Source organism: Microtus pennsylvanicus, chromosome 2 (genome assembly GCF_037038515.1).
Source record: "Microtus pennsylvanicus isolate mMicPen1 chromosome 2, mMicPen1.hap1, whole genome shotgun sequence".
NCBI classification, from domain to species: Eukaryota; Metazoa; Chordata; class Mammalia; order Rodentia; family Cricetidae; genus Microtus; species Microtus pennsylvanicus.
The window spans coordinates 98,756,914-98,771,611 of NC_134580.1; the positions used below are offsets into that span (position 1 = coordinate 98,756,914).

The 14,698-nt window shown below is 49.0% G+C and overlaps 1 protein-coding gene across 1 annotated transcript in view; it reads left to right on the top strand.

The window, feature by feature from the left end:
• Positions 1-14,698, top strand: part of Capn3 (calpain 3) — a 43,489-nt gene that overhangs the window by 16,115 nt on the left and 12,676 nt on the right. The window contains exons 2-9 of the mRNA XM_075961897.1: positions 3,049-3,118; positions 4,439-4,557; positions 7,003-7,136; positions 7,620-7,788; positions 8,799-8,942; positions 10,522-10,605; positions 12,503-12,588; positions 14,125-14,202. Coding sequence (XP_075818012.1) covers positions 3,049-3,118; positions 4,439-4,557; positions 7,003-7,136; positions 7,620-7,788; positions 8,799-8,942; positions 10,522-10,605; positions 12,503-12,588; positions 14,125-14,202 — 884 coding nt within the window. The remainder of the gene's footprint in view (positions 1-3,048; positions 3,119-4,438; positions 4,558-7,002; positions 7,137-7,619; positions 7,789-8,798; positions 8,943-10,521; positions 10,606-12,502; positions 12,589-14,124; positions 14,203-14,698) is intronic.

Genomic DNA, 14,698 nt, shown 5'->3' on the forward strand with positions numbered 1-14,698 from the left:
TATGCTCAAAAGCTCAGCACTTTAGGGCTTTAGGCAGGGACTTGGGCAGCTGGCAACCTCAGGGGAGGAGGCTGCAGTAGCCACCAAGAATGTGGAACTGGGCTTTTTGCTGCCTTTCTTTCTCCAGCTGGGTTTGGGGGGAGAGAGAGATAGAGAGAGAGAGAGAGAGAGAGAGACTAGAGAGAGAGAGAGAGAGAGAGAGAGAGAGAGAGAGGAATGAACGGGCTTCCCAGATCATACAGGGATGAGTTGGGGGTTCCAGCCAAACACTTTGTTCCCTTTGGTGTCTTAAATGCTTTGCTCCAGTCTTTTGGCATAAAGTATTGTTATTGAATGGGAGCCAGAGGAGCCAACAACACCAGAAGAAAACCCACAGAATCAACTAACTGGGGCTCTAGGAGCACACAGAGACTGAACTGCCAACCAGAGAGTTTGCATGAGACTAACCTAGGCCCTCTACACATGTTACAGTTGTGTATTGTTGAAAGAAGGCTGCTTGTTAGTTCCTGGCTGCTTGGCCGCCCCCAAAATAATCACGCAGAAGTTGTATTAATTACATCACTGCTTGACCCATTAGCTCTAACTTCTTATTGGCTAACTATTACATATTAATTTAACCCATCTCCAATAATCTGTGTATCGCCACAAGGCTGTGGCTTACCGGATATGTCTCTGGGGCAGGGGAGGGGGCTACATGGTTTCTCTCTGACTCTGCCCTCTTTCTCCCAGCATTCCGCCTAGTTTTCCCCGCCTAGTTCTGTTCTGCCCTGCCATTGGCTCAAAGCAGTTCTTTATTAACTAATGGTAATCACAGCAAACAGAAAGAAATCCCACATCAGTGTATCTTGGTCTTTCTTAGTTCCCAGAGGCAGCAGCCTGGCTCCGCTCAGGGGCAGGTACGTCATCATAACTTACATTGTCATCCGCCTTTCCACCGGCAGCTGTGCGACAGGTGCACCCTTTAAAAGTGCCCACCGTAGTTCCTTCTTTTGCTTCTCTTGCCTTTCTTATCTCTTGTCTCTCTTCTTGCCTGCTCTCTTTGTCTGTCTGTCTTCCTCTCATGTCCCCAGTCCAGCTGGGTCTTCTGCTCTTTCACTCCCCACCCCCAGTCTCTCCCAATAGAGTCCTTGCACCAACTCTTTTGGGAGCTGCGGGCTTGCTTAGTGGCATACTTGGCAGGGCCTTTCTATTCTTAAATCATTACAGTCTTTTTGTGGGGCTCCTAACAGTAGAAGCAGGAGCTGTCTCTGACTCTGTTACCTGCTTTTGGGACCCTTCCCTCCTACTGGGGTGCCTCATCCAGCCTTAATAGGAGAGAAGGGGTATCTACTGCAACTTAAGACACCATGGCTGACTAATGTACTTGGGAGACTTGCCCCTCTCTGAAGAGAAAGGAGGAGGAGTGGATGGGGGAAAGGGAAGAAGGGAGGTGGAGGGAGAGAGAAGAAACTGGTCGGGCTGGGGAAAATTTTTTAATTAATTAATTAAAAAATGGGGGGAAAAGATAGAAAGAAAAGCCTCCTGATAGTCTGCACACCTCTCCCAAAGGAGTTGCTTGGCTTTTTCCTGCTTATCCAAAGAAATGTGTTTATGGTGATGTTTTCCCACTGGCCCCGCTGGCTCGCCATTCTTAGTACCCTACTCTTTCAGTGTGCAGTGTCAGCCTTGGTATCTTGGGAAAGTGGTTTTGAACCACAGCTTTCAGCATCGGTTCTGCTCCTTTTCTTTGTTCGCCTCCTCCAGAAGTCACCGCTGTCGGTCTACTGCTATTGCTTCTAGGCTTTCGGTATTCTGGTGGTGCTGGGTTTAAACCCAGGACTTGGCACACGCTAGGTAAGTCCTCTAATACAGAACCACATCCCAGTTCTAGTTCCTTCTTAGTGCATAGGAATAGGAAATTATTTTTTAGGAAGATAAAAACTATTAATAAATTTAACTTTAACATTGCAAGGTTATTACTTCTGTGATTTTTTAAAAAAGAAATTAATGTGTGTGTGTGTGTGTCTGTGTGTGTGTGTGCCAACAGCATGTAGGTGCTGCTGAGTCTTATGGGTGGATGTGAGCTACCAGATGCATGTGCTAGGACCTGACCTGAACTTCACTATTCTGCAAGAGCAGCAAGTGCTCTTAACAACTAAGTCACCTCTCCAGTCCCTACTTTATACTTTTATATATTTTCTGGATGGATTTGTCCCTTCCAACAAACCAGAAGGGGGCAGCTGAGGCTCACACCACATCTACTGTCTGCTCCTCAGACTGCCAAGACCCGTGGACACTGGGACAGATGCTGACTCTAAATGTTAATGTCCCACATCTTAGAAAGGGAGATCTTTTTTTTTTCTTCTAGCATCCTTTTCCCTGGCTTAGAGAACAAAATCCATGAGCTCTGCTGCCCCTTTGCCCCATCTCTCAAAGTACATGCTATTCAGTATCAGTGTGGGAGAGGAAAGGGGACAACTTTGGGGCAATTGTCTTACCTTCTGTGGTCCTCGGTTGTTTATTATTTGCCTTAAGACCAGGTTTTCCACGCAATCCGGCTGACCTTGAACTGCTCATGCTCCTGCCTTAGCCCCTGCAGTGTCGGGATTATAGATGTGAACCAATATACCCAGCTTCTGAGCTTTAGCTCTGTGGTTTGGAAAAGAGGAGTGATGGTATCCCCCACACAGGGATGCCTGCGATGGTACCCACACACAGGGATGCCTGCGATGATATTCCACACACAGGGATGCCTGAGATGGTACCCACACACAGGGATGCCTGCGATAGTACCCCCTCACAGGGATGCCTGAGATGGTACCCACACACAGGGATGCCTGCAATGGTATTCCACACACAGGGATGCCTGAGATGGTACCCACACACAGGGATGCCTGTGATGGTACCCACACACAGGGATGCCTGAGATGGTACCCACACACAGGGATGCCTGCAGAGGCGTAGGGTCAGTGACTGTAAATCCCGTGATACCAGGGCAGTACGCCATTGGGTCAGCCCGGACTCCTACAATTACTAACATTTCCTGGTTATTTTCTTTTTGTTCCACAGGAAATTTGTGAGAATCCCCGATTTATCATTGGTGGAGCCAACAGGACTGACATCTGCCAAGGAGATCTAGGTAGGAAGCTCCCTCCACCATGTCCTGCCCTATGCCCCAGGGCTAATCAACAGGTGCTATCTCTATTCAGGATGTGAAGAAACCAAATTCTATTTTCTCTTTTAATGCATCTCAGAACCTTTTTTTATTATTCCTTTAATTGTGTGTGTGTGTGTGTGTGTGTGTGTACATACCTACACACCATGGCACATACCTGTGAAGGTCAGAGAGCAACTTGTAAGCGGGGCAGTTTTTTCCTTCTGTCAAACTCAGATCAAACTCAGAGTCTTTTGACAGAGGTACTGTTTGCCGAGAGGAAGAGCAGCCCAGGTCCTGCTGGCCTGTCATTTGGCTGTGGCACAGCTCTTCCTCTCCCACCACCTTTTGTTCTGGGACTACCCTCCCTGGGGCAGACTGTGAAGGCAAATTGGAGGCGTCATTAAAAGACAGTTTAAAACTTAACCCCCCAGCCAGGCGGTGGTGGCGCACGCCTTTAATCCCAGCACTCGGGAGGAAGAGGCAGGCGGATCTCTGTGAGTTCGAGGCCAGCCTGGTCTACAAGAGCTAGTTCCAGGACAGGAACCAAAAGCTACGGAGAAACCCTGTCTCGAAAAATAAAAAAAAATAAAAAAAAACAAGAAAAAAAAACTTAACCCCCCAAAAAGGCAAGAACAGCTGAAAAGCAAGAACAGCTTAGTTTGTTCCCAAAAAAGAGACTGAGGACCTCCTGGGTGTTGGGGCTCCCAGCACTGGGGGACACTGCCTTGAGAGTGTGGACTAAGCTCTGAGCCCCTCAAACCAATACACTGCTTCTGAGGACAGGCTGCAGATCTATCCATAGGAAGGACATAGGTCTCTCCTTACCAGCAGGGTGGTAGCTAGCCCGTGTCCCTAGTAGATAGATGCGAGACTGTCAGGGCACCGGGTTTGTCCCTTTGCCAGCCTGAGTGCCCTTTGCAGACTGGTCCTGCAGCAACTAGCTGATACACATCATGCAGATTTTCTTGATGCCGGAAGGGAAAATGGACTCACGCAGCAAAGGTGAGCTACGATCACCCACTGCTCTGGCTCCAAGAAGGAAGTGAGTCTCTTTTGTAAAAGGAGAAATCAGTTGACCTTAGGAAAACATCCAGTCCTGAGAGAATGTGTTATCTGTTTCTCACCCTCCTTGCCAGGACTCACACCAGGAGAGGACAGACAGGACATAGGGCAGTGGGCAGCATGAGCATCCCAGTTCTTCAGCCATGGGGAAACTTTTGGTGTGTGTGGGGGGGGGGCTGGGCCATGTCTTTCCGGAGAGGCAGCCCCCACCTGACTAACTGGGTCTGTGTTTGCATGCAGGGGACTGCTGGTTTCTTGCAGCCATTGCTTGCCTGACCCTGAATGAGCGACTGCTTTTCCGAGTTATACCCCATGATCAAAGTTTCGTTGAAAACTATGCGGGGATCTTCCACTTCCAGGTGAGGAAATGGGGTGTGGTTGGGATGGCAGCCAGGCCTCAGCTGATGCCATAGGGATAACCACAGAGAAGGTCGGGAATGCTCAGTGTTGCCTTAAGAAATGGAAATAAAGTAACCTTCTCTTGGGTTAGTTTAACCAAGAGCCAGTCCACTTCCCCCTCGCTGTATGTCTTCCATCTGTTCACAGTCTGTGGTTACTGACCTGTCTTTGGTCTGTCTGTTTTGTTTTGATTTCTTTTTTGTTGTTGTTGTTGGTGGTTTGTTTTTATTGTTTGTTTGCTTGTTTTTGGTTTTTGAGACAGAGTTTCTACATGTAATTTTGCAGCCTGTCTGGAACTTGCTCTATAGACTGGGCTGCCGTGAAACTCAGAGATCCGCCTGCCTCTGCCTCCCGAGAACTGGGATTAAAAGTGTGTGCCACCACTGGCCGGCATAGTCTGTCTGTTTTATGTATGTGACTTGTCTGTCCTTGTTGCCTGTGTGTGTGTTGGCTGCCACACCTATGTCTAGTCTCATCTCTGCCTGTTGTTTTTTTGTTTTGTTTTGTTTTGTTTTTGTTTTTTCGAGACAAGGTTTCTCTGTAGCTTTGGTGCCTGTCCTGGAACTAGCTCTGTAGACCAGGCTGGCCTCAAACTACAGAGATCCGCCTGCCTCTGCCTCCCAAGTGCTGGGATTAAAGGCATGCGCCATCACTGCCTGGCTCCCTGTGACTGTTTTATACGTGTCTGTTGCCCGTGTGTGTGTGTGATGTGCACGTGTGTGTGTGTGTGTGTGTGTGTGTGTGTGTGTGTATCTCAGTCTGTGCCTGCCTCAAAAGAGGGCTTTGCTTTGTATTTACTGAATGGCACAGAAAGCACGGCATGGTAAAGAAATTCCTTGCAATAATCTTGAACAGAGTTTTACAAGGAAAGAAGTTGTGTTACTGACCCCAAATCTCCCAGAAGAGCACTCAGAACCACAGACACAGTATCCTGTATCCATGCATTGCTTCCAACATTGATGGGATATTTCTTGCTTAAGGGTTGCTTCCAACCTATTGGCTGTTTTTGGTAAATGATTACCACAGCATGGGAAAGTATATTACTTAAGATGGAAATTACTCATTAGCTTAGGTCGTAAAGGCTGATTGCATGGGAAATCCAAAGCATACTGAGATTGGTTATGCTGATCTCTCAAAGGCCAGTTAAACAGGCCGAGGACAGAGCAGGACAGCAGGGTAAGTACATGGTCCTAGATGATCTCAAGGCGAGTTATTAACTTGGCTTCAAGGTCCAGGAAAAGTTCCGCCTCTCTGGAGTCAAGAAATATTTTCTCTTTTTATTTTTTATGCTTTATTTAACTTTATTTTATGTGCATTGGTGTGAAGGTGTCAGATCCCCTGAAACTGGATATTTAGACAGTTGTGAGCTGCCATGTGGGTGCTGGGAATTGAACCCCGGTCCTCTGGAAGAGCAGTCAGTGCTCTTAACCACTGAGCCATCTCTCCAGCCCCAAGAAATATTTTCAGAAAATTGTATGACCACACAGCCCATCCACCCACCTCTGGTCTCCTGGCCTTGACCTCCCAGTGGGTGGAGGAAAGGGTCCAAACACCTCCTGTGGGCAGTGACCCCTTGGCTGCTCCAAGCTTGTGAGGGAGCAGCTGCTGTCTGTGCTCTGTAACACACTTGCCCCGCAAGGGCGGGAGGAAGGCATCCTGTCTTCTGCTCTGTGTCTATTTTTGCCCTCCAGCTGGCTGCTATGTGATTGCTGCAGCCCCCTCAGACAGGTTCCTAAGATGCCTGCTCTGAAGGTGGTGGGGACCTTTGGGTTTTTACTGGGACCCCTGGGAACTGCAGCTCCCATACTCTGTACCCCTGAAAGCTGAGTCTACATCAGGTCTATCCCTGCAAGAAAATTCTAGTCGTCTGGGCATTTAGTTGCGAGTTTGATCCAGACCTGAAATTATTGGTGCTAGGATTAATTTATCCACTAGAACTTTTCTGGGTACTGATCATTTAACTCAGAGACAAATTCTAGACTGGAAAAGGAAAACAGAAAAAAAGAAAGAAGAAAAAAGAAAGAAAGAAAGACAGACAGACAGATAGACTTAAGTTAGCCCAACATCTTCATGAGATTTCAACTCAATCCTGGGCACACACTGGAATCACTTGGAATACATGAAAGTACTTATAGCGGGTCTGTCCCAGATCTCTAGGCAAGGGAGGAAAGTGTCAGGTCCTAAGATATTCACAGAGTGTCCAGAACTGGGTTGGGCTTTCAGCAGACATGTAGTTTCTGTCTCACATGCGTAGCTCACAGTGTATTTAGAGATAGAGTCCCACACTCCAAAGCAAGCTTCAGGTGCAAAGCCTGGGAAATGGGAGCTGAGGCTCAGAGCCCCGCGGGATGTCAACTCCGGTCAGGGCAGACAATAGATGTGACGGTGTTCCTCGCTTCTTGCAGTTCTGGCGCTATGGAGACTGGGTGGACGTGGTTATTGATGACTGTCTGCCAACATACAACAATCAGCTGGTTTTCACCAAATCCAACCACCGCAATGAGTTCTGGAGCGCCCTGCTGGAGAAGGCTTACGCTAAGTAAGGCCACCGTTAGGATGGGAGACTGGACTACGGGTGGGGAAAGGATTTGAGAATTCAGCTGAAGTCTCAGTCACATTGGGCTAGACATGTGTACACATGCTCGTGTGTAGTGTGGGTGTTTAGCTAAGACCCTGTGTCAGCGGGTCCAGGAAGTAGGAGGCCTAATTGAAAAACATAAAGTTAATGAGAAGAAATAAAGATGTGTGTGATACCTCTTCGGCTTCCTGAAGCTGGCTCTTGATCCTGCCTTCCTGACGGTGTGTCTAGTCTTGCATTAGCTCACTGCATCTCTGGAGCTCAGCCAGGTTGTCTCTTACCATAGACTGCCTCTGCTGCTGGGCTCAGCAGACAGTGGAAGAGTACCTTGGGGGGATGGGGGAGTACAGACAATGCTTCTGGCTCTCTGTGGCCTGCGTTAACTTAACTAATCATACCTCCTGGAACTCCAGAGTCTAGATTGGCTTTTGTCCTCTCTCCAAGGCTCCATGGTTCCTATGAAGCTCTAAAAGGTGGGAACACCACCGAAGCCATGGAGGACTTCACAGGAGGGGTGACGGAGTTTTTTGAGATCAAAGATGCACCCAGTGACATGTACAAGATCATGAGGAAAGCCATCGAGAGAGGTTCCCTCATGGGCTGCTCCATCGATGTAAGTCTGGTTCCCAGGAAGCCTTCTACTTTTAGCAACACGCTGCTCCTGCTGGGATAGGGTGGATGTTGTTTCATTTTAAGAAGCAAGAGCCAGATGGTGAGATGGCTCATTGGTAAGGGCACTAGGTCTGATCCTTGGAATCCTCAGGAGAAAGGGACCTCCACAACCTGTCATTTGACTGTGCATGCATCCCACACCCCACACTAATAAACGTTAAAAAAAAACTACCAGTAATTCCAACAATTTGCGATTTAGAAGTTGAGGCAGGAGGACTGCTATTTCTGGCCAACCTGGGATGCATAGTGAAATCCTGCTTTAAAAAAATAAAAAGCATGAATGATTCTTGACTTTAAAATTGGCAGCTTTTCAAGGGAAATGTATTCCTGGGAGTGAGGGGTAGCTTTCAATAAAGACTGAGCAATGGCATTCCAAGCCCTAGAGTTCAGGTAGAAATGGATCCAGAGGCTCCACTTCAGGCCTGCTTTGTCAGACTGCTCAGTGTAAACACATCCCCGAGGCCAGCTGTGTCACTGGCTGTAGATCTATGCCCACCATTGCCCTTAGGAATGGTAGTCGCTCCCTAGCCACTGAGCTATGACATCACCTCAGTCCTTGGGCTTTGTGCTACGGTCTGCACCATCCCCTGAGTCCCTCTCTCAGTGCATCACTGTGAGACAGGGACAAGGAGAGGACCCACCATGGCCTGGGCTCCATGTAGATTGCTTTGGGACTAGCAGTCTGGGCAATTCCATTTCAGAGGAAGCTAACTCCTCCTTTCTCTCCCAGCACTCCCTGAGTAGGAAGGCTTGGCTGTCAGTCAGCACAGGCCCCTACACAGGAGAGCCTTCTTCCTTATCGCTCTCCTGCATCTTTTCTGCCTTTGTGCACAGTTGATATCTCCTCTTCTGATCTGTCTGTCACTCCTTTCTCCTGTCTCCTTCCCCTCCCTCCCTTGTTTTCTCTTTCCCTCTCCTGGGTTCTCTGCTCTCCTTCCCACCGGGCCTCAGGACGGCACGAACATGACTTACGGGACCTCTCCTTCGGGTCTGAACATGGGGGACTTGATTGCACGGATGGTGAGAAATATGGATAACTCGCTGCTCAGAGACTCAGACCTGGACCCCAGGGGCTCAGATGACAGACCAACAAGGGTGTGTACATCTCCAGCTGTCACAACTGACCTGCATCCCATCCTGACGTCAGCTCCCAGAGCAGTCAGTGCCAAGAGAACAAACTCCCTCTCCTTTGTGTGCTCTACCTGGAAGGCACACATGATACCGAAGGACTAAGCCATACAAAAAGGCAGAGGAAAATTAATAGCCTATGTTTTCCCATCTAAAGATAACTGCCCAGCATTTGATATATGGTCTTTCTGGAGCATACTTAAACCATATTTTTGTTTTTAAATTCATCTTATTATATGTTACATCTTTGCAGCCTGTCTTTTCTTTTTCTTTCACTTTTTTGTCAGATTCATATTTTTAAGTATTTTAGTATTCTTTTATATCATTTTAGTGCCCACACAATATTCTAATGTGCAAATATGTTATAGTTTACTTACTAATATTCTGTTATTGAAAACCTAGAGGGTTTTTTTTTTAAAAAAGTCTGTTTTCAAAAGTGCTAAAGCTTCTTAATAGAAACATCTTGGAATATATCCACAATGACCTCCATAAGACCAAGTCCCAAGTCAAAATGGGTCAAAACGATAGTCTGTGTAGAGCTGAAAGTCATCTCAGGAAGCCTCCGAGGTCTAGGCATGAATGCTATGCCCTAGCCTGGGTCAAATGGGGAACAAAATCCAAGAGACTAAGATACAAAATTCCAGACTAATCCATCACCCTTAAGAAAGATTCAGGAATGCAAACCCACGTGGCTCTCAGAAGCCACCCACACCAAAGCTGTTGTTATCAGCCCCCTGGTGCTGGGAGCCTGTGGAGCGCTCAGTGGGACTTCCTGGTCTATCCTTCTGCAGAAGAACCCTCAGGACTACAGCTTGACCTGGGACAGCCCTCTCTGTACTGAGTGTAGTTCCGTCAAAGCAGCGAACCTTCCAGTAGTCCCAGTAGGGAGTAGGGATCGGGTTTTCTTGACTTTCATGTCCTAGGTAGATGTGAGGGAGGTAGGGTAATGTCAACAGTTTAGAGCTACAGGGTTTTTTTAAATATTTATTTATTATGTATACAATATTCTGTTTGTGTGTATGCCTGTAGGCCAGAAGAGGACACCAGACCCCATTACAGATGGTTGTGAGCCACCATGTGGTTGCTGGGAATTGAACTCAGGACCTTTGGAAGAGCAGGCAATGCTCTTAACCTCTGAGCCATCTCTCCAGCCCCACTACAGGTTTTTTTTTAACTCCCTTTCTCAATTCCTTATTTTGGGAATAGTCCACTCTGGATGGGCTCAGGGGAAGGCAGCTGTCCCCTCTGCTCCTCTGAGGAAGCCTAGAAAGGAGGAACAATTCCTTTCCCTCACCTTCTATTCCAGCACCCACCTTGCTCTCTGGTCATCAGGGCAGCGTGATCAGCTAGGGGTCTGTGACTGCATCTCCCCATTGCCCTTGAAAAATCAGTGAGGTCTGATCTTGGCCATAAGGCATACTGTCAGGGAAATGAGCCGTCCTTAGTCTGAGGTAACTCAGAAGCGAGCCAGGGTCAACCCTTGTCTCCGAGCAGCAGAACTTCTACCCCTCAGTTCCTGACTGGCTGTCTGGTTCTCTCTCTGCAGACAATTGTTCCCGTGCAGTATGAGACGAGAATGGCCTGTGGGCTGGTGAAAGGTCATGCCTATTCGGTCACCGGGCTGGAGGAGGTGAGTCCTGTGGAGCTTGGTGGGACATGGGAACACAGCCGAGTTGACCTCTTAAAGTCCGGACAACTGTCTGTGCTTCCTTCACAACTGAAAGAGCTAACCCGTCAGGTCCAAGCTGGCTTCCTGCCGGGGAAGGGGCTATGATGGTATAAGGGGCTATGATGTGGATGCCGCTCAGTTCATCTCTGTGCGAAGCGAATGTACCTGCCTGTGTGATGTGTGTGGAGGCCAGAGACCAGCACTGGCTATCCCTGGTTCACCTTACTGTGAGGCAGTGTCTCCCACTGAGCATGGGCCTTGCTAATTGGTTAGCTAATTGGTCAGTGAGCTCCAGACATCTGCTTCTCCCTGTACTGGGGTTACAGACATGCTTAGCTGTGCCACCTTTTCACATGACTGCTAGGGATCCAAACTTGGGTTTCTAGTCTTGCCCGGCAGGTATTTCACCAACTGAGCCATTTCCCTTTCTTTGCTTTTAATGGTGAAGATGGGAGTCTTTCTAGTGTTTCCAAGGGATAATTAGAAATACTGCTTTTGTCCTACAAAGCTGGATTTGAGTATTGCCATGTTTCCTGTTCTTTCATGTTCATTTTCAATATGTTGCTTCCTGTGGGGTTGCTGGAGTTTCCTGGGTCATTTCCCAGGCAGGAACATTGTGAAGTGGTTTTTTGGTTTTTTGGTTTTTGTTTTTTTTTCGAGACAGGGTTTCTCTGTGGTTTTGGAGCCTGTCCTGGAACTAGCTCTTGTAGACCAGGCTGGCCTCGAACTCACAGAGATCCGCCTGCCTCTGCCTCCCAAGTGCTGGGATTAAAGGTGTGCGCCACCACCGCCCGGCTTGTGAAGTGGTAACATTCAATTGGGTATGCTATGCCCTAAGAACGGGCTGAGAGAGTGTCTGCAACCCCCACTGCATGGGACTGGAGAATGGGGCATCTTTTTCTAGTTGGTCCACCTGTAGTTTAGCCAGCGGGAGCCCCTTTAAAACCCCACACAGAAGGCTGGTGAGGTGATCCTGTTGGTAAAAACCCACACAGAAGGCTGGCGAGGTGATCCTGTTGGTAAAAACCCACACAGAAGGCTGGCGAGGTGATCCTGTTGGTAAAAACCCACACAGAAGGCTGGCGAGGTGATCCTGTTGGTAAAAACCCACACAGAAGGCTGGTGAGGTGATCCTGTTGGTAAAAGCACTTACTGTGCAAGGCTGAACCCTGGAACCCATGGTAGAGGAGAAGACTGAGCTAGGCAGTGGTGGCGCACGCCTTTAATCCCAGCACTCAGGAGGCAGAGGCGGATGGATCTCTGAGTTCAAGACCAGCCTGGTCTAAAGAGTGAATTCTGGGACAAGCTCCAAAGGCACACAGAGAAACCCTGTCTTGAAAAAACAAAAAGAAAAAAGAAAAAAGGAGGGGGCGGGGGAGAAGGCACCCTTACATCACACACGTGCATGCACACGCCTGCACGAACACACACAGTAAAAATAAGAGCTGAAGAGGAGGTGGCTCAGCAGTAAGGAGCACTTATTGCTCTTCCAGAGGAACTGGGTTTGGTTTCCAGCACTGTTAGGCTGGTCACAACTACCCATAACTCTAGTTCCAGGGGATCTGACAGCCTCTGGCCTGCTCAGACACATGGCATGTGGTGCACAGAACTCATACATCCACATAAAGAAAAAGTAACAAAAGAGAAATGAAGGAAATCCACACAGAAATGCTTAATATGTTTCTAGAGCCCCACCATAAATGCTCACCTTCCACCAACACATAAAATGGCCGGGCTCCTTACCCCCTGTCAGCAAGGGCCAGGCAGGCAGCTCTCATACTGAGTTCTTTGGCTTCTATCCCAGTTCTCAGAGCAAGTCAGACACCCCATCTTTCCAAACTTGTTGTCTCTGCCCCAGGCCCTGTTCAAAGGCGAGAAGGTGAAGCTGGTGCGGCTGCGGAACCCCTGGGGCCAGGTGGAGTGGAACGGCTCTTGGAGTGATGGGTAGGTGGGGCAGACCGTGGAGCAAGGGAGCCTGGGGACACACTGTTGGGGTGGAGACCAAACCATGAGAGTTGGTACTGGTGCAGCATCACCTTCAAACCAGTGACCTGCAGAGAAGGGTACAGGTGTGGGCTCCCCAAAGGGGCCGGAGGTGGAAACGAGAACCAGGGACTCAGTGAACATAATGACGATTATAGACTTGAAAGGAATGATTTTGGGGGAGAGGCAGCTCAAGACAGGGTTTCTCTGTGTAGTCCTGGCTGTCCTGGAACTCACTCTGTAGACCAGGCTGGTCTCAAATGCAAGAGATCCTCCTGCCTCTGCCTCTGCCTCCCGAGTGCTGGGATTAAAGGTGTGCACCACCACCACCCAGTAAAAGGAATGATTCTAGAAGCGTCTCAGTGCAGGAAGTTTGCAGGAAACAGGCAATTTCCTTCTTAGTGCCTTTGCCTCTTCTGTAAAAGAGCAGTACCAGCACTTTCCAGGTGGCTTGAATGAGGAGTAGACGTAGACTGGGGAGGTGCTTACCTGAGACAAGCTAGCCTCTCCTTTGACGACCACACACGAAGTCCCGAAAGTCCTGTGAAAGAATTTTACTGCGTACCCCTGAAAAGAGTGGGCTGCGGACCACAAGACAACCACCACAGAGACGTCATCAAAGGCTCCAGAACTTCACAGCCCCTCTAGGGGTCTCCTTTCACGCTTTGGGTGGGATGGGTTACTTGGAGGTAGCGCTGTATGAAGGGCACTCTATGCTGTGGGAGACCCTCCCTGTCTCATCATTGTCTCTTCCACTAGTCCAAGTCACCTGCAACGACCTTGCTGTGTTTTCCAGACTAACTCGGTGCTTTAACACAGTTCCTGCTGACTCCTCTCTTGCAGGAGCTGCTGAATGGGGATCCTGTCTCCCACCAATCTCCACTTTGATTCCAGGGCACCCTGACTCCAAGCACACCCTGAACCCCATTTAGCTTAACTCTAACTCAGCGAGCCTAGAAAGTATAAAAGCATCCAGGCTTTGAGAGATGGTGCCGGCTGTTTCTGCCTGGAAAGAAGAGCCATCTACATGCTGGATCTTAGTATCTCAGTGGGGAACCAAGCTAGAAGTTCCGATGGGCTATTTTATGAACACATCATAGTTCCGGGGTAGATGACGTACTTTTTCCCTTTTGTGGCTGAGGAAGTCAGAGCTGACAGGTCGAGGGACATGTCCAAGGAGACACAGCTGACTGTTATCATAGGAGAATCCCAGTTTGCCTATTTGCAGAATCGAGTTCTTAATGAGGAGGCTAGAAGACTCAGCCAGAGACAGTGAACCCATTCGAGGAGTTTGGTCTTAGCATTGAAGGTGGCAGGAAATGATTGCAGGCCTCCCCACCGAGGGTAGCAGGTCGGAGCTGCGTTTCCATGGCTCATATTGGCTGTGGTCTAGACGCGGGCTTCTCTAACTTGGTTTTTCTCTGACCCTTTGTCCCAGCCTACATTAGGCCTCCCCTTCCTCATCCTCCTTCCTTAATCCCTCTATTTTCCCACCAGTTGGAAGGACTGGAGCTTTGTGGACAAAGATGAAAAGGACCGTCTCCAGCATCAGGTCACTGAGGATGGAGAGTTCTGGTAAGTTCATGACCCAGGCAGGGAGGTGAAACCTCGGTTTCCAATCAGAAGTCACCAGGCTCCATCTGCACCCTGTCTTCCCGCTGGGGATCAAGGCTCACTAAGATGAAATTCCGACGAGAGACTGCCAGTTCCTAGTAACGACTGAGCTTGGGCCCAGGCCAATGCCCAGCAGCTCTTGTTGCAGCCACTCCTGTGCACTGGCCACTCCTGTGCACTGTCCACCCCTGTGCACTGGCCACCCCTGTGCACTGGCCACTCCTGTGCACTGGCCACCCCTGTGCACTGGCCACCCCTGTGCACTGGCCACCCCTGTGCACTGGCCACCCCTGTGCACTGTCCACTCCTGTGCACTGGCCACCCCTGTGCACTGGCCACCCCCGACATAGTTCTCTTCTGAGCCAAGAGGCTTTTCTTACCTGATTCCCAGTGCCTCCCTTATTCTGGTCATGTCAGCCTTCTGAACCTCAGCTGCCAGGAAGGTCCCAAGTGGCAT